Source organism: Oxyura jamaicensis, chromosome 2 (assembly GCF_011077185.1).
Source record: "Oxyura jamaicensis isolate SHBP4307 breed ruddy duck chromosome 2, BPBGC_Ojam_1.0, whole genome shotgun sequence".
Classification (NCBI taxonomy): domain Eukaryota; kingdom Metazoa; phylum Chordata; class Aves; order Anseriformes; family Anatidae; genus Oxyura; species Oxyura jamaicensis.
In genome coordinates this window covers 29,736,747-29,756,235 of record NC_048894.1, presented here as the reverse complement: position 1 = coordinate 29,756,235, position 19,489 = coordinate 29,736,747, and the positions used below count along the sequence as shown (strand labels likewise).

At 37.4% G+C, this 19,489-nt stretch overlaps 1 protein-coding gene across 6 annotated transcripts in view; it reads left to right on the top strand.

Annotated features, from left to right (window-relative positions):
• ETV1 (ETS variant transcription factor 1) overlaps positions 1–19,067 on the top strand; it is a 66,831-nt gene extending 47,764 nt beyond the window's left edge. For 5 of the 6 annotated variants that reach the window (XM_035316655.1, XM_035316654.1, XM_035316656.1 and 2 more), the window contains 5 exons: positions 4,601–4,669; positions 7,042–7,110; positions 10,109–10,278; positions 13,908–14,009; positions 16,543–19,067. In XM_035316655.1, coding sequence (XP_035172546.1) covers positions 4,601–4,669; positions 7,042–7,110; positions 10,109–10,278; positions 13,908–14,009; positions 16,543–16,764 — 632 coding nt within the window. In that variant the 3' untranslated portion in view covers positions 16,765–19,067. The remainder of the gene's footprint in view (positions 1–4,600; positions 4,670–7,041; positions 7,111–10,108; positions 10,279–13,907; positions 14,010–16,542) is intronic. The other variant, XM_035316658.1, reaches the window with a different exon arrangement.
• Positions 19,068–19,489: the final 422 nt, after the last annotated feature.

The window sequence follows — 19,489 nt, the reverse complement described above, 5'->3', positions numbered from 1 at the left end:
TGCTCGAGCAATGCCTGTTTAGGAAAGTGTCATTAGTTCTTGTATTTCTACCTGAATCTATTTTTATGCAGTGGTGTAAGTTTTAATTTCAGTGTGTTCTGCAGGTTTACAAAACCACAGGTTCCGTATCAGATAAAATCATTAGGTTTGTTTCCCTGCGTAACGCAGATCATTCATTTTCCTTAGCGATGCCTGGTGCCACTCATTGTGATCTAGTGTGAAGAACTGCCTTTCCTACCTGAAAAACCCTGTCTGTTTTCCAGTTATCTTAATATTGCTCTTGATCACAGAGCTGGTCAGAGCTTCTTGGTGGCAGTAAATACTGCTTTCTACCATGAAGCTAAAAGTGTTTCGGTGGTGGATGAAGCGCTCCTTTGTAAACAGTTTGTCAGCGCTCTTGGAAATTCATGAACAGAAAAGTTATTTGCAGTCTGATTGTGATGGTACCAAGTTTGAGGCTGAAAGTATGATGCAGTTTAACTTGCTCATTTTATTTTAAAAGGCTACTTTTGTCAGGCTACCTTTGTCTTTGCACATGGTAAATACCTCTCCCACTGCCCCAGCCATCTCTGTGCATACCAGGGCAGAGCTTGCACTGCACAAGATGGGAGGCAGCGTGGGCAGGACTGGCACAGCAGCAGGGTCAGGCTGTCACATGTTGGCATCTGCCTGGCAGCTGAGTGTCCCAGCCCCTGAGGGGCTTGTGTGTGCCCCCCTGCACCCAGTGGCACCAGTGAAAGAAAGGGTCTGCACATGCTGGATTTCTTGCCTGTGGGAAGAGAGGTGGCAAAGCACACTTAAGTATATGTAGAAACACCAATTCTGAGTCACTGAAATAGGAGCCAAAGCCTCTGTAATTCTTTTTCAGACCAAGAGGACAATTGAGAAGGATATGGTGTAAGTTAAATTACAGGGTTGGCTGTATCCCTGCCAATGGAGTCCCTAAAAACTTTGGGGGAATTGTTCCTGTTGTTAATATCACTGAGTTGGTAATAAAGTGTAAATCAGAGAACTGGGTGAGCAATAGTAACACGGTTCCAGTTTTAGTGCCATCACATATTTGATGCCTGTCAGGAAGGAGACAAGTTTCACATGTGGCTTGAGGTGTTTGATGAATGTGAGCAACTCGTTCACAGGCTCAGCATGTAAGGCAGCCGCTGGCCAGGACACCATGCTGCTCACCGAAGCTGCTGTGCTGAGCTGGGGGTCAGGCTTGGTCTTTTCACCCACCCAGCTTAAGCCTGTGTGCACCTGCTGAGCCTTGGTCTCCGCCTCTCTGCACATGCACATGTATAGTGCACATGCACATGTCACATTTTGCACTCTTATATGCACATGGGCCCTGCCCTGGGCCTCCACATCTTAAGATGCTGCTGATAAAGTGAACTGAAAAGTAATTCAGAGTTAGAGCATAATGTGACAGCTTGTGGGACAGAGTGAGGAAGGCTGTGTAGTGTCAGAGCCTCTGGAGCAGCCGAAGAAGAAATCCTGATGTGGGTTCCCAATGTCTGCTGCATTCAAGAGGAGAAAGTCACTTCATTCGGTTTCTTGCAGCTTTCTTTTTCCTGTGTCTTCCATGGCAAGAGAGGTGCTGGAAATTGTTTCTGTGCAGGCTGTGATTGGGGGTCTGAAACCTGGTCCTTACCTCTGCATAACAATTGAGAAAGGATTTAAAGATTCCCTACCCACCTTGAGTTAGACAGGGCTGAGACAGCCTAACTCTTTAAATTCCACTATAGTAATTAATACAAAATGCTTCCTTACTAAGAGACTACTCAAGTGCTTTATTCGATAATGAAACCTAGAACCTGTGCTTGCTGAATTTGGCAGCAGGTTTTTCTAGTCCTAGGGAAGTCTATTTGGTCTTTTTCTGCTTTGATATATTTTAAGACACAACAGAGCATATTTCTAGTGGATTCTCTGTAACATTCCTAGATGAGAAGGTATTTCTGCAGTATATAAATTACATGTAATTTTAAAATAACACCTATTGGGGAAAAATAGTTCCAGAGCTACATGAAATAAGACCACATTCACTCTTTTAAGATGACTGCTATGTTGCTGTTAGCAAGAGGAACAATGAAGAATGACCTCTAGGTATTCCAAATTAACAATAAAAATAAATTATTTTTTTTTGTCTCCATATTTTTATTTTTTTTAAGCAACAAAAACTGGACTCTGCTGTTCTTGAGATGACGTAACTTCACAATGTGAACTGCTTCAGTAAGAGTCTGAAATAAGTTTATTGTGTCCTAAAGCCAAGTGTGTTTTTTTTCAAAGACTAAAAATTACTAAAAGATGGTAGAGTCAGTCACCTCAAATGCTTGTACCCTGCCCTGGTGGTATTTTATGCCTAATTATGTCTTATTTGTTGTCTTAAAACAATACTTTAAGGAGAAGAAAACATAATTGCTCTGTAATTTCTGCACTAAAATGTTTTCTTTTGAAGTAGCTCCGCTTAGCTAGTAAAAATACTTCTGGGTCTTAGTCAAGCATTTAGTACAATTTAAAACTGCAATGCTAAATTTCATTGGTTGGACTTTTTATTAGATAAGGTAGAAATGAAAGCAGCAGGCAATTTAATTAGCAGTAATTTTTCTGGGCAAGTCATTACTTTGATGAACTTCAGAGCAATGTTTATGGCTCCTAATTAACCATGTTAGTCATTTGATTGAATAATCACTTTGGAAATGTTTCTACAATTTGATTAGAGTCTGACCCACTCTGATAGTCATAAATTAACTGATAGCACTTTAGGATAACAAGACTCTAGTTACTTTACGAGAAATAAACTCTTGCCTGCTGTATTTTTCGGTCCTCTGTGGACTGTTTAAGCACAAGCTAACCAAAAGATTAAGTAATGTTGGTACAAACAATGCTTGCTTTAAAAAGACTCCAGATGTTAATTATAATTGACTTTAGGAACATAGGAGATGAAACCCCAAATTGGCTAAAAACACCGCTTCTTGGATTCATACATAATTCTTTATTCTGTATACTCTGCTGTATCAATTTGCAAGAGTGGAGTTCATGAGTCAAAAAGGGTTTCGCTGCCAATACTAGTGAATTTTTACCTAAAATAGAAAATAGCATCTGTTTCAGTTCTGCAACTTCCTCTTTTTTTTTTTTTTTTTCTTTTTTTTTTAGTGTAGATTTTTCCATTCTCCTTAAAATTCAATCTACTTGGTAAGATGAGTGATTCTTTGCAGGTGAACCACTACTTGTAGCCTTGACTTCTAGTCTACAGAGCTATACTTGACTTGAGTGATCACTGAGTCACCGAGTCCTGTGTCTGCTCAGAATTGTTGTCTGAGACAACAGAGATCCTCAAGACCTGAGCAGACAGGCACTGATCATGTAATCGAGAGAGGAGGTAATAAAGAGTTTGTCATGGATGTGCAGGAGAGACTGTGGACTGTTAGAGGAAACTTATTATTCCTGTCCTGTGTTTCACTTGTTTTGTGAAGTCGGTGTAAAACCTCATTTTCTTATCCAGCCAAATCTTTGATACTCATCACTAGTCAGTGAACAGCAAAATTTGGAATCACATTCTGAAAGAGTTGGTAGGCAGTGTTGGAAAAATAATGGCTGCTCTTTCGACCTCTGTTTGCATCTCTTAAAGAGTTACAAGTTACTGGTGTCAGATTGTAGCTTAGGGTAGGAGTTTATCCCAAGATTGAATAGATGGTGTTAAGCAAGACTTTCAATATTCAAGAAGCGGTTTAAACATAGTCTAGAAGGGCAAACATATATGGGGTATTTCTGTTTGCAAGTCCCTGTGCACATGTCACTATTGGAGACAGTGTAAGACACAGGGAAAAAAAAAAAAAAAAAAAAAAAGGCATTTAAAGAATACCATTTTCATTAGTTCTGGCTTGTTTGTTTGTTTGTTTGTTTCCTCATTCTTCTTGCATATTTGAGTAGACATGAGGAACTGCAAATAGATTTGTGTGTTACTTAAAATGTGCACAATATTTGCTTTTAAGGGGTTTCTTTTTTGGTTAAGGGTACACAAGCAGAGGGTGAAATTGGGGCAGCTGAATTCCTAGTTTAAATACTTAGCAATTGCAGAAAATTTCTTTAATGTTTCAAGACCTTTACCAGAGTCTAAAAACCAATAACCTATCGTAGATTCATCCTGACATTCCTTGTATTAATGATACTGTATTTGTAGAGTTTATAAGTGTCTACTATGATTGGCAGGCTTTTCTGTGTAATTGATTAAAAACGGTGTATTGAATTAGTTACAAAGATGGATATACGAACACAGGGTTTAAAATATTCATACTGTTTGTGTGGATTTTTTAGTCTGTGAGTGATCTCAAATGTAAGTGTCGTGGGAGTCAGCTTTTAGCAAGGCTGATTGCAATAAGGGTTTGAGTTCAAGTGCTCATGTTGTGTGGGTTCTATGATCTTCACTTTATGTTTTTCTCCATGACGTGTGCATGCTGTTCTGAAATGCTTACTGGGGGTTGTCAGGTTCCCCTTTGCTGTAACTTGCATCCTTCTTGGTGTTCTTCTGCCTGCAGCCTTTGTCATTGGTAACCTGAACACTTCAATTCCAGACAGTCTTTTGATTATCATTGTCTTCTCCTTTCAGAAGTGCCTAGCTGCCATTCCATTTACATGAGGCAAGAAGGCTTCCTGACTCACCCAAACAGAACAGAAGTTAAGTTTTCTATTATGTATCACTTTTGTAGGAAAGAAACTGGGGGGTTGGAGGGAGGGGGTAGCCTGGAGAGATTTGGGTTTAACTGATTTGATCCTGCTGCTGGGAAGACTCCAAGACTCCGTCATCTTCTTTTCCCTTTCCAGTCTAGAGTTTCTGCTGAACTGTTCTTTTGCAGTTTCTTCTAGTGACACAGGTTTGTTAGGATAGAAGCAACTTTGTTATGAATTTATTCATTCTGCTTTTCAGTGCCTCCAGCTGTTGAAAGGAAGTGATGCTAACAAATTTGTCCATATTACCCATTCTATTTAAATGATATTTTCCAGGCTACTAGTGTGACAGGCTTGGTTAAGTAAACCATTTCACACTTTAAAAAGTTTTCAGTTAAAGTTTTTTTTTTTTTTTTCAATTTTTTGGTGCTTATTAGGCCATTTAATATATACAAAAGCTGTTAATGACTTCAGTAAGGAAGAGCTAAGATCATTGTCAAAATTAATAATTCTAAGTAATAGCACTTTATATATATTAAGAAGGCCAGCAGAACTAAGTAAAAATGGCCACTGAAACATAGCTTATGCCATTCACCCTCCTGCTTTAATGCGTCCTTTTTGTCAATATGTGATTTTTTTGTTGTTTAGGGTTTGTTTGTTTTTCTTCCAAGGGGCTAATTTCACAAACCTGAGGAAAATTGTTTATGAGATAGATGGGAATTCAAACAGATATATGAGTGAAAGTCCTGTAGTAAGGCTTCATTCATTAGTAAAAAGACACAACTGGAAAGATAACAAAGCTTGCTAAAAGCCCACCAGCTTCTGGAGTGGAATAAAGGCAGAAAAAAAGAAATAAAAGTATAATGCAAGGAGGATGAAAAAGCAGGTGGAAATTTGTAACAGCCTTGGTATATGAAATTCTATGATGTATATAAGCTTGATAAGAGAGGTGAAAGACATCAGGGAAAAATCCACAGACTACAGGGCAAAGGTTAACAGATTTGAGTTTTAATCATGGCATAGATAGGGGAAAAACAGTCTTAGCCATGTTATGTACTTGTAAGTTCTTGAAGGTGGTAAATTTGTTATGAATGACGTAGAAAAAGCAGCCATGTTCAGTAAATATTTGTTTTCTGTATTTGGAAATCAGTCAGCATGATTTTATGGAATAAAGGTCATGTCAAAGAAATCTGATTTCATTCTTCGTTGAGATTAAAAGTTTGACTGATAAAGATACTTGTCTCTTGTATCATGTAGTTGGCCATTTATATGGCATTCAATTTGCGACTGTTACATTCTGATTAAGAAGTTAGCACTAAGCAGTATCAATAAGGTACACATTAAATACATTAAGACCTGGCTTACTGACAGATCTAAAAGTAGCTGTCACTGGGCAATCATCACAGAATGGATTTGTTTCTATTACAGTTCTGTATAGTTCTGTGGGAATTGATATCAGGAGTGTTGCTATTCAACATTTTCAGTAAAGATACTGAAAAATGTTAATTGATAACTGTGCGGCACAGTGGTAAATAACGGGCAGGACAGGGCAGTCACACAAAGCAGTTTCAATTGCGTGGTAATCTGGGCATGTTAAAGAAAATGTTTTTTTAATATGCTGAATGCAGACCAGGCCTATGGAATTGGGAAAAAGTATATTGGAAAAAATGATGTTGAGATGGGCCTCCTCCTCCTCAGCTTCACAATGGGAAATCAGCCCAACCAAACATTGCAGTCATACAGCAAAAAGCCCTTCTACAATATTTGCACAGTCAAATGGAGAGCCAGAGGAAGGCAGGAGAGGAGGGCTTGTTTTGTCTCTCCAAGTTGCATTAGCAAGCCTGATACTGGTATCCAATACAGTTCTGGTTAACAAAAACATCAAAATATTACTGCAAAATAGGATTGTGCACAGAAGAGGGTCTTAAAAGAGTGCAAGGTTGCAGAGAGTGTCTTTTAATGACAAAATTTAAATTTCAAATTATCTTAATTGAAAGAAACATCCACTGAGTGACTTATGTCGGTATGGGAAGAAAATACAGAGTAGAACTTCTTTAGTCTAGCAGGCAGAAGACAGGAACTAATGGTTAAAATGTGGTGCCATGCTAATTCAAATAGGAAATGAAGCAAACATTTTGGAATAAGTTGTAAAGAAAAATGAGTACTTTTTCATTTTTGCAGGTGGCGATTATTAGCCTTTTGGGAATGCACACATTAATTAAACACCCCTATACTGAGGCCAAAATGGTGTGATTGGGTGGTGCGTAAAGGACGTGGGATATTAATCTAATTCCTGTATGACTTACTGTTCCCTCTGGCATTAAGCCTATGATCTTGTCTTTCTCCATGCATCTTTTAAATAAACACCTCTTTAACTTACAGGTTGTATGTATGAAAAGGGACCTAGGCAGTTTTATGATGACACTTGCGTTGTTCCAGAGAAGTTTGACGGTATGTATGACACATCTCTCACTCTTTCTTGTGTGGCAAGGTAAAAAAGAAAGAGATGAGGGACTTTTGTCTGTTGGTGATCAAAAAAGGTCAGTAACGTTCCATTTTAGGATTCCTTAACACACCATTTTCCGAGTGCCCAACCAAAGCTGACCTTTTCTCTTGAAACTAAAGTCTCCTTTACAATAGGATGTCGTTTGACTTTTGCCAGTGAAGGGTTCTATATCCAAAGTTGGGGCAGAGAGGAGCTCAGTTCCTGTACTGTTGAGAAGGAATAGGAGGATTTCCATTGCACATACTGCTTGTTGTTAGAGATTTAATGAAAGCTTCTCTTATAATTTACAAAACAGAGGAGACGGCAGCAGCTTTCGTTTTAATGAGGATTAAGCCTCTTGTCACATTGTCTGTGAAGATATGAATAGGGGGGAGTGAGTCCATAGGACATTTCTGTGTTGGTGTATTTGTGCTATGTTAGGCATTGTGCTAGTGGTTTATTTTTCAGAAGGGTTCTGGAGTCAAGTAAAATAAATGGTCTGAATTATCCTCAGTTACTCTGATGTAAAATCAGTTTCCTGGTGTAACTCAGTTGATTTCAGATTTATTTCATTACAGACGAAGTAGATGGACTCAGTATTTCTTGCCAGTGACTCTGTTAGTCTGCAACTTTGGGAAGTTATTTGGAGATCAATTACTTAAATTTGCTGGAGTGGCTTTTTGAGGTAGTGTGTGTATGTCCAGCTTTATTTATTTTTAAGCAGGAAGGATTAGATACCTTCTGAAAAACTTGTGAATAGCTAAAGGAAAGCTGGAGAACTTATGGTGCCATTTTTTTTCCTCCTGCTTTATTTTGTTTGTTTTCCCCTGAGAATCACTTAGATGGATTGCAAAACTATTGTGTGTACAGCAGCATTTGTTGTGTTTACTGAAGAATGGGAGACTCTAAAATGAAATTCACCTGAAGAATTGTACGTTCCTCAAACTGAGGTGTCATGTGCATTTCAGGGTTGGTAAGGAATAGTAAGAAATAAATAGAGGATTTTAAATAATACTAGCTTTCACCACCTCTAAAGATTGCTCAGTCCAGTATTGCATTGTCATAGGATTGACATATTCATTGAAAGGTTAATTTATTGAAAATCTACTTTATACCTTGGCTTTGGATTTTTTATTTTATTTTACTTTATTTTATTTTATTTTATTTTGGTGCTGGTGGTGGTTTGTTTGTTTTTCCCAAGTGCACTGTGTCAGGTTCCCCCTCCCAAAAAGCATTGTGGGCCTCATACATTTTCAGTATCAGTGGCAAAAGCATTTTTTATATTTATCAGCGTGGGATCAGACCCTCTTCTACAAGAAGTTAAAAATATTTGGGATGAGTGCTTGTTCATGTCATTCTTGAAAAGCCTTTTTGTTTATTTGGGTTTTATCCAAGGAAAGGGATGAAAATGGGAAAGAAATACAAATAAAGATTTAAAAAAAAAAAAAAGTTTGGAAATACTTGTGTTCTTGCAAAGCAGACAGTCTGCTACTAGCTGCTGTGAGTGACCGTTGAGACAGCACCTTGTACTCTAGACTGATGTCATGATACAAAAATATGTTTTTATACTTGTAGCATGATGACTTTTGAGGAAAAAATAGCAGATGTGTCATTACGTTTTGGCCAGTAAAGCTAAAATGGTATAACCCCAGGAGTAGCTTTGTTGTTTCAGAAGTAGATTCTCAGCTGCTTCATTCGAAATCAAAGATCGAAATAGGCGAAGAATCTGATCCTCCGTAATACTGCACTTGCTATTTGCACATTGCTCAGCTATCATTAAAAGAAAAATCCTGTCCTTGAGAAAGAAGGGCTTTCAGGACTGGAACTTGAACCTCACATAAACCCAAAAGCCTTGTGCTGATTTATTTGTTTTCCACAGCTATTGACTCAATTTTCTTTCCTGATTACAAAAGGAAATGCTCCATTTTTAATACTATTATTCTTACTTTCACTACTTGGAGCTGTTCTGTAATGGCCATCAGAGCATCCTAATGCTGTGGTTGAATGTAACGTCCTGGCTTTCTGTTTTAAACAGGTCATTCTGCTTATTGGCAAGGATTGCAGTTCTGGTACTCAAAATGAGGAGTTTTACCAGTTTAGCAAGGATTGCTGTCATTATGCAAAGAAAAAAAATAAATAAATCTCTGCTTCAGCATCAGACCTTTCAGCTGTTTTTGTTTGCATGAGTTGTTTAGAATGAATATGATTTAAAAACAACAGAGACACGGTATGGATGAGGCAGGACAGCTTTTCATTGGTAATTTGTGGAACAGGAGAATATTGTTGGTTTTTAATAGCTTCATCTGGATTTGAAATTTTAGAAAAAATTACTTACTGCTTTTCAGGGGGAATACTAATCTAATATGTAGATACAAGTAAAAGTAATGTGTGCTTATATGCAAGTCCAATATGCCACAGAGGAACTCGCATATCTGTAGGATTTGCATACCTATACGTAAAGCACATGCTGTTTAAATCCAAGTCAAATACTTTGTCAAATTTTCCTTTAGATAATTTGCATGCAAAAGAAGTTCCACTCAATAGGGCTTTGCAGCTTTATGAAGCATACATTACATTTCCAAACAGATTTGTTCGAAGTACAGTACACAAACGCAGTTCTTCAGACATCAGAGTTGCTTACAGAAATAGTTCATGCTCTTTCAAATAGAGGATATTACAAAATGGTTTGCAAGCAAGATTTGCATGTATCTGAAGTGAATGGGGGTAGGCTTAGGGAGACTTCCATAAGGTGTGACTGAATTTAGGTACTTGTTTGTATATGAATATGTTATTGTAAGAGCATTTACAATTAATAGCGGGGGGGGACTATTGCATTTATAGACAGCTGGGTAGTAAGAATTCTTTAATTTTATTAACCCTAATGATTGCTTTGCCAGCTTATCACACAAACTGAGTGACGATGCTTTTTGTGCATTGGTCAGCTAACACTATTACTCTGTGCAGGTGACGTCAAACAGGAGCCAGGAATGTACCGTGAGGGACCCACGTATCAACGGCGAGGCTCACTTCAGCTGTGGCAGTTCTTGGTAGCGCTTCTTGATGACCCATCAAACTCTCACTTCATAGCATGGACTGGTCGAGGCATGGAATTCAAGCTGATCGAGCCTGAGGAGGTGAGATAGATAAAACAGCAAGTCTCAATGTCCACTGCCCCATCCTGCAAATTTAACAGTGCTCCTTCAGAACTAGGTTGTGATTTCTTCAATATTTAATTCCACAGCACTTTTAGAAGGATAATGAAGAAAACTGGTAGGGGAAGTGTTGGGACACAGGTATGCATGAGCATAGACTTGATTTCCTAGTCCCATGAAATAATAATAATATTGCAAGTACCAGAGTTTCATAATACTCAGCACTAATTGTGGGACCCAGATTTTACAGAACCCTTTTCCAGGAAGAATCGTTCCAAATTCCTTTGAAAACTTGTCCTTGAATAGTCTTCTAGTGCCAAATATCCTTTATTGTAAAGGTGTGGGCAGTTGGAACTCTAGCTGTAGAATGAAAGACCCCATCTGAAACAGCTGATAAAGGAGTTTAAGAATGCTACGTAGTAAAATCCCATTGAAATTATAAATAAAAACTCTCTCTTTAGAGTCTTATTTAGAGCCTTCTTGCTTATCTGTATCATTAGATTGCTGAGTGCAAGTTTAGATCCTAGTCTTGCAAACACTCTTGCACATGCACAGCTCATCTGAACCATGAAGGACTCAAGGGGTAAATAAAATTACTTGTATTCATGAACATTTGCTGAACCATGATGTAGTTCACTTGTGTGATAAACAGGAATAAATTGAACGTTTTATTACATAAACTATTTTGACTAGCTAACATTAAATAATCTATCCTGTGTTCGAAACAGCAGTGGAAACTGTTAGAAAATCTGGTGTGTGTGAATTTTATTGTAATGCTGATGTGGATGATTTGATGAGTATTGTCAAAAAGCAGTATCAGTCTGGTTTGCTTGTTTGCCCCTTGGAAGGCATTTGAGTATTAGAGGAGACAACAGTAAATTTTCATTCAGGATCCCCTATGAGTCAGAAGCTTCGGGGGTGTAAGGCAGCTTCTGTGTTCCACCAGCTATTTCTGCCATCCATCTGCTGCCATAAGCGATATGAAAGCTTTCTTGCATTTAAGTTACATGATGTGCCAACAGCCCTAAGGGTAGCTGAGGATGGAGATGGTACTGATGTCCCTTTTCTTCTTGACATGGTCTGGCTGAGGGGCAGGCTGCTGCAGGGACCCATGTGCCGGCTCTGCTCTGTCCAAACATCCCCCATGCTAGTAGTCACCATGGCAGATCCTGGCATTGTGTATCTGAGGTTTTTTATCACAGAACATCTGATTCTTTCCCCTGGCCGATCTTGGCATTTTTTTAACTTCTAAGTTTTGTCCTGTCTTTAAGGTAAGTCCAACATTTTTCAAGATCAAAGAGATTTATTGAACAATGGTTCCCAGCATATGTTGCAAAAACTTTATAGATTTTATTAGGCAAGGAAAGGAAAATAACAAAATAAAGCCCTAAGAGTTACATATTGCATAATTCCCTGAAAAATTAGATATTCACATTTAAGTTAGCCAGATCATCTGCTTGTCTGACTGCACAGCAGTTGCTTTGTGGTTTTGAGCAGGGCTGCATCTAAGATCTGGAGGAGGCAGACAACTTGAAACTTGCTTGCTCCTCTGTGCTCTCTGTGAATGCAAAGAAGACTAAGTTGTTTTCATGTGAATGTCATAGATCTGACAAAAGCCGTCGATTAGAATAAGAATAGCCTGTGGGAAGTTGCACACTTTGTTGGTTGCCAAGTGTAAATCAAAGGCAAGTCAAAGAGCTTGTTGGTTCAGCTAAGTGAGGATGTCAGTGGCATGACCTTTCTATCCCATCCCTTTCTGGAGGTTCATGTCCCGGTAGGAAGGGTGATAACAAAAATAAGTATGTATCAGCTTCTCAGGCACCATAGTTCGTTCAGAAAGCAGGTGACTGTGAACTCTGGAGGTTAAGAATTGGCATAGGTCCATTTCCATTGCCTTATCACTGGCACAGTAACCTTCAACAGAAAAGTGGGGCGGAAGTCTTGAACCCTCAATCTCCTCCCCAGAGCAAGATTTGATATATATTGTAGTTGATGGAGAAGAATACTTTCTTACCAAGACAAATTCTGGACTTGCTTGCCTATTAATTTATGTCAAGATACCACACAATGATTATTTTCTCAATGATTATTTTGTTATAGAAAAATTTGCTGTGTATTTATTTATTATGCAAACCTGATACAGTAGTGATTTTTAGGACTTTGTTTAATGCAGGAAAAAAAACTTGGCAGGAGTGAAGAAAGAGAGATGTAGGCATGTGTTGCAAAGATGAATAGGAGAATCAAGGTTGCATATCTAGGCCAAATCTACAGCTGGAATAAATTGACATGAATTGGAGGTATGTTTTGATACAGCTATAACATAGCTAAAGTTAGCAGAGCCATGATAATTTACATAAGCCTGAAAAACTGCACCACTGAAAGGAAATAATTATATAAAAAGAAATTTTAAAAATTATTGTCCAGATGGAGATCAAAGTCATGGCTTTTGCTGTTGCTATTTAGTCCCCTTCAATTCTCAATGCTGCATGTCATCTATGGTTTGCATCAAATGACTCTGGACACCTGTGGGAAAGTTTTGTAGAGCTGTCTGCTGAGAAGCTGCTTGGCTTCTCTCTCCTTTTTCCCAGAGCTGTATGCATATGCACCTCACAAACATTTTTATAAAATGTGCTCTAAAGAGTTCATCAACTCTTATTTTTGATCATAATCTTTTTTTTTTTTTTTTTTTTTCCTCCAGTGATATGATAATCATTTGTACAGCCAGTAAATTAAATGTCACAAACAGCCGATTGTAATTTTGGGTGGGGAATAAGCAGTTAAGCTCTTTAAATAAAAACTCTCTTTCTCCAGAACTACCTTTGGCAATAAAACAGGAAGCATAGAGGCAAGTAGAAGTCATAGGAGCAGAAGGCATATTGTTCTCTGAAATGGCTTCACAAGTTAATTGTGGCTTCCTTTTTAATATTACCTTTTAAAGAGAAATAGAACCATAATCATGCAGTTTCTATCCTGTTCTTCGTACTGCCATATAGTTCCTCCAAGTGATTAGCCTTCCTCTTCTGATAATTTATTTTTGTTGCTGAAATTGTATTTAGAACTCAGTTTTGACTTCTATCTCGTAATGATCTCAGCATTGCCATCATTCCAAGTTACGGTCTGTATTAGTTCATGAACTAAGCCTGTGTGTATGTGTGCTTAATAGAATTTGGTAGTGTTAAGACAGGAAGGAAAACTCAAGAATAATTTTCCATATTTTCAAACTAAGAGAAATTTTCATCTTTTTTGAAAGTTTTCTGATGAAGCTTGATGAATATTTTTTGTCTATAATTTCTTTATATGACTTGAATTTTTCATGGCTTTCTTTAAAAAGGCAAAACAATCCTCTTTCCCCCCCCCCCCCCCCCCTCAAAAAAAAAGAATTGTCACATTTGCAAATGAGTAAGTCTGTTTCAAGTTTAATGGATGAGTGGTGAGTCCAATTAAGAATCATGTTAGTACATTGGAAATTCAGGTCATGGCAACATTTTCTCTTTTATTTATGCATTCTACCTGCAGGGTTCCCCTGCTCCATCCCCAAATAAAATATCTGATGATAAGATCTGCTTGTTAAATGCATTTAACAAATCAATGCTAATCCATTTATGTGGCAGGTGGCACGTCGCTGGGGGATTCAGAAAAATAGGCCAGCTATGAACTATGATAAACTTAGCCGATCACTTCGCTATTATTATGAAAAAGGAATCATGCAAAAGGTGAGCAGCTAATTCTGTATTAAATTTCACTGGAATGTTGCATGTTAATCTGCAAGTCAGTTTACAAAGAGTACTTGTAACTGCATTGCTTAGATGGGTTTTTCATCTATTTATACAAAAAGTAAGGTCAATTTTTCACCTACCAGGTCAAGCATATGCATCAAGATATTTTTTTCTATGTAAAAAATGTCTGTGGTTTCAGTTCACATAATGCACATCATGATTACAGGAAAAGAGGTAACATTCAAAAATATCCAAAAGAGCTTCCTCGCACCTGGGAGAGGCAAACCGCGGCATACAATAGGAATAATATTTTGCAGATCTAAATTATCTGCCCAGTGCTTGGCTACTTTGGTAACTGCAAGATAAGGGAGAAAAATGATACCTATTAAAATACCAAATACTTCAATATTTTACCGATGATGTTGTAATAATACCATTTTTAAGTGGAATTTAATATTTTATAATAGGCTGAATTATGGGAAATATTTAAAAATAATTTATGTATATCAGTCTGGTCTTGCTAACTGTATCCAACTTCTTCTTTTCCTGTGGCTTGCTGTTTACATGTATGTTTTTAAATCTTGCTATGTAGTGCTAAGGAGATTGACTGAGATGTCACTGGGAGAAACCTTCTGCATCAACGAAATTTGTAGATATGATCAAAGATCATAAGAAATGCCTTGTATTACAAAACTTGTTCCATAGCTTTGCGTGTTAGTTTTGTTATCTGTGTTGACTAACATGTTTAAACCTGCCATTTGCCAATTCCATGAATGAAAACAATGCCCTCAGCTCAAGTTGCTGGGTAACTTTTCCAGTAGGGTTTGTGAAGTCTGGATTTGGAGTTGCCTGCTCCAGATTCTGTAGCTGTGACTCTGGGATTGTTGCAGTACCCTCCTGTTTCACTCTCTGGCTGTCAGCTTGGTCAGCCTGGGCTACTACTGGCTTACGGCATACAGTGCTTTATTCCCTTTTATGTATCACTTACCTCTGCATTTAGTCCTTGTAAAGTGGACTGGAGAAAAGGTCCAGTCGGGGAGAAGCAGAAATGCTTGGTTATGTTCAGCAGTGCTGCAGCCGGAAGCATGCCTTGCTACAGGTTATAGCTCAGCTCTGTGGGCACTTTGCATGGCCACAGTAGAAGGGCAACACAGAGGCAAGAGCAAGTGGCAAACAGAGGGAAACAAGTTGAATAGGTGGGAACAGGAATATAATATGTACATATCCATTTAATATGGAAAGTTCTTCTGACAGCTAGCTTGCTAATTCTTTGCTACTTTCTTTTCTTTTATTTTCTTTTATTTCTTTTTTTTTTTTTTTTAATCTATGTGAGTGCATTTAACACACATTTTAAAAGCTAATTTGAATTTTTATTTTTCTGGCGGACCAATGTTTGAATTTTTCCCTGGGATCCTCCTAGCTGACCGCTTACTATATGCTAAAAAAACTAATGGAGATTATCGAATTGCAGTAGGCTTTTTTACTCAAAAAATTGTATGCACAATTTTCCTCTTTTGTTTAAAGTTAAGCAATGGTAATAAGCTATGCAATTCAGTCTGTCAAACATGCTGACATTAATTTGATGAAAAAAAAATCTACTACAGATATAGCCCCTACCAAGACATAACATTATTTGTAAATAGATAAACTAAACTTTAAAGAGGTGCTTCAGACTATCTTACACCTTTAAGAACAGAGTTAAGTTTGCAGCACTTTTGCCACCTTCATTCGCTTTCAATCCCATACTAGCTCTAGTTGCAGGAATTAGACAGTATGATCTTTATTTTAAAATAATTTTAATAAATGATGAGCATGCAACATGTTTTTTTTTGTTTGTTTGTTTTGTTTTTGTTTTTGCCATAATTCTTTAGGGTGATTGAGAAGTCATGACTGACCAGCTTTTTGTTTTGTTTTTAGATAATGCATATCCATTTAATAGTATTTCTGAATAAAGGAAAACTTTAGGATTGTTGGACAAATTGCCCCTCCATAGGCAAATCCAACTGTCCCAGGCTTTGCATGAGCAATTGCTAAGTACATAGCAGCCTACGTATTTGCTTACGCTATCCCTGTACAATCAGCTTGCACTATAACTGTTTTATACTTAAGTATGAATCAATTTATGTAAAGTGAAATTCAGATCTCTATCATGCAATGTGATTCTTTTTTCCACTTCACACACTGTGTGTTGGACTTAGTCATTTTATTTTGCCACTGTAGTGACAATTTGTTTACATTTTCCAATATGAACAGTTCCATTTGTGGTTAAGTATAGGAAACAACCGCAAACTAAGTTTGAAAGTAGAAGAACTAGTTCATCTTCCAACAGGATATAATGTGTCTCAAAATCAAGACAGATCTGCATGGACTGCTTCTGCAGATCCCTGGTTTTGCTAGGTCATTGCCTTACCCATTCTTCTGCCTCATTATTAAGTTAAAACGTGCATTCTTCAAGAAGTCTGTTGAACTTGGAGTTGCAAAACCACAAAGCCTTACGCTGCACTTTTTTTCTTACTTCTGTTATCCTAAGGTTGCTGGAGAAAGATACGTCTACAAGTTTGTTTGCGACCCTGAAGCGCTTTTCTCCATGGCCTTTCCAGACAACCAGCGCCCCTTACTGAAGACTGACATGGAGCGCCACATCAATGAGGAGGACACTGTGCCTCTGTCCCACTTTGATGAGAGCATGGTCTACATGCAGGACGGTGGCTGCTGCAACACCCACCCCTATAATGAAGGCTACGTCTATTAACAACAGTGACAGTGAAGGGGATATTTTCCCTCTCCTTTAGGCTTCTCCTCTTTCACAAGACCCAGAGGAAAGCTGAACCGACTCCAGTTTGTTTTTTAAATAGTACACTAAAAGGGGCTTTTCCTGTTGCATTACTCCTATGGTCTGCCATGGACAGCGCACTTTATTTGAAAGGGGAGGGTTGGAACCTAAACGTTATTCTGTGTAACAGGAGGAAAAGGGTGGGTTTGCTTTTTACTTAAGTTTGGGAAGGGAACATAAAGGTTTTAAGTACAAAAAAAGCTATATCATGTCTGTTTTGTTTAATATCAGCATAAGATACTGTACATTTTTGCTGGGTATCCGTAGTACAGTTAATTCTCATTGTGCAAAATAACCACTTGCTGATGATATCAGCACAGCATGCCTCAGGCATTTGTTTCTTTCCATTCTTAATTGTCTTTCTACAGTTATAAAAGAGAAACAAAGAATATACTACAGCATTTAATTTAGAAGCTTGAAGTGGCAGACCTTGCACCTTGCCTCTAAAAACAATTATCATGAGAGTTTTACTTTTTTTTTTTTTTTTTTTTTTGGTAGGGCTTCAAAAATCCCATTTAATGGCAGGTTGGCCATAAGTACAGTGACCAAATAGCAAAATCTGTGACTGCAGACCACAAGCTGCATGCTGTATCTGATGCCACATTGCTATTCATATATGGCCCGTGCTATGGTTTAAACCTTTCAAGATGCATTTGAGGGTAGTAATTACATGTGGTAGGGTTTCTGATGATCATGTCAGCATTAAATACAGGATCATGATCAGGAGGGAGAAAACATTTTGTATCCTTCCATTTCCTTTGGTACATAAATAAGTTATTTAATCAATAGGAATTAACTGTACTAAGTCACATATCTAATTATGCTGTTTAGACACAGCAAGCACTCCTTGAGAAAAATATCCAATACACTAAATAGGTACTTTAGTAATTTTTAGACACGGTACCCATTAATATGCATTTAAACCTTTTACTGCTGTGTTATGTTGATAACATATATAAATACTAGATAATGCTAATGCTTCTGCTGCTGTCTTTTTCTGTAATACTCTCTTTGATGCTGAATTTACTATGACCATTTATAAGCAATGCTGTAACTACAGGTAGCATTTCAGGACAAAATAGATGACTTGAACCATTTATTGCTTAGAAAATAGCTTACGCCATAGCTGTGCTATAAGCAGCTTTTATGCGCATCCACAAATGACTAGTAAGCTTCAGCTTGCTGAGGAAAGCTCTGCAGAGCCTTTTGTAATTTTCGGTGGAAAAGAGACTTAGATGAACTGTCAAAGAATACCATGAAGTCGCTGTATGACGTTGTAGTGCTGGCACTGATGTTACCAATCAACTTGTTTTGGACACTAAATGTAAATGTGATCTGATATGCTTGGAAGACAATTTAAATTTTGAGGTTTTTTTTTTTTTTTCCCTCATTGTTTTCTATTTTTTTTTTTGAGAGGGATAATCTGAATACAAGCCACACGCAATATTCTGTACGTAAAATGAAAAAAAAAAAGGCAAAAAAGCAAAAGTTTTAAATATGTATGAGCACCTTTTCTGAGATATAATATTTACTAGTTTGAAGGGAGTAAGAGAGGGTAAGATGTGGATTTCTTTCTTTGCCCAGTGAAATTTAAATAAGTGTTATATGGATTGCCTCATTTTCCTATATTCATGAGAAGTGGGAGGAAAATGAATGCATGACCATAAAACGAGAATAATTTTCATCACAATGGATGGATTTCAAAGACAATCCTAGGTGGTGGGTTAATTTTCCATCCTGTGTCAATTAAGACATGAGTTAAGCTATGAATATTTTAACATGCAATTAATCAAAAGTACAGAAGTAGTGATCATTAGAAACCACGGGTGCATAAAAAACATTTGGGCAGGTATTTAATTTACTCAGATACATAAGACAACATATTTTATGGGTGTGTGTGTATGCCTTAATATGTCACCTAATTCTGTCATCTGTAAGTCTCAATGGCACTTAAATTTGCAGATCAACCCAGAATCACAGGTCTCAAACTGCATAATTACCACGAAGGAAAGGGAAAAGGTTAAATAAGATTGTTTAAAACAACAACAACAAACATAGTTTCCATTGAAATAAGGTTCAAATGAAACATGCTTTGATGAAAAGTCTTTGGATTGATTTTGTTTTTTTAATGTCATCATTGAGCGCCTCCTGCCTGTGGCAGGATGAGGGTGTGGGAAAGGGGTTGGACAAAAAAAGGAAAAAGAAAAAAAAAAAGAAAAAAATGCATCAAATGTGTAATATTTAAGAAGAAATATATATATATATATCTGTATACGGTAGTGACTCACTGAACAAAACAAGCAATCAGACCAACATTACCATGATCTCTCAGCAGAAGATATAAGTCTTTCACTGAACTGATTAACCCTTTTTAAAATGTACCTAAGAGTTTTATTTAAAATCTGTTTTTATTCCACTTTTTTTTTTTTTTGGTTGGTTGGTTTTTTTTTTGTTTGTTTGTTTGTTTGTTTGGGGTTTTCAGGTAGAATAATAAATCTGGCAGCTGATTTCTGCAAGATTGTTGTGTATTGGATTCCTAACCATTTAGACTGGATTGGCCATTGAAGTAAGGTTCTTCTTTTGGAAGAAGAGATGACAATTGTCTGTTCCCAGTGCCTAGGAAAGCATCCCACAAAATGTAAGC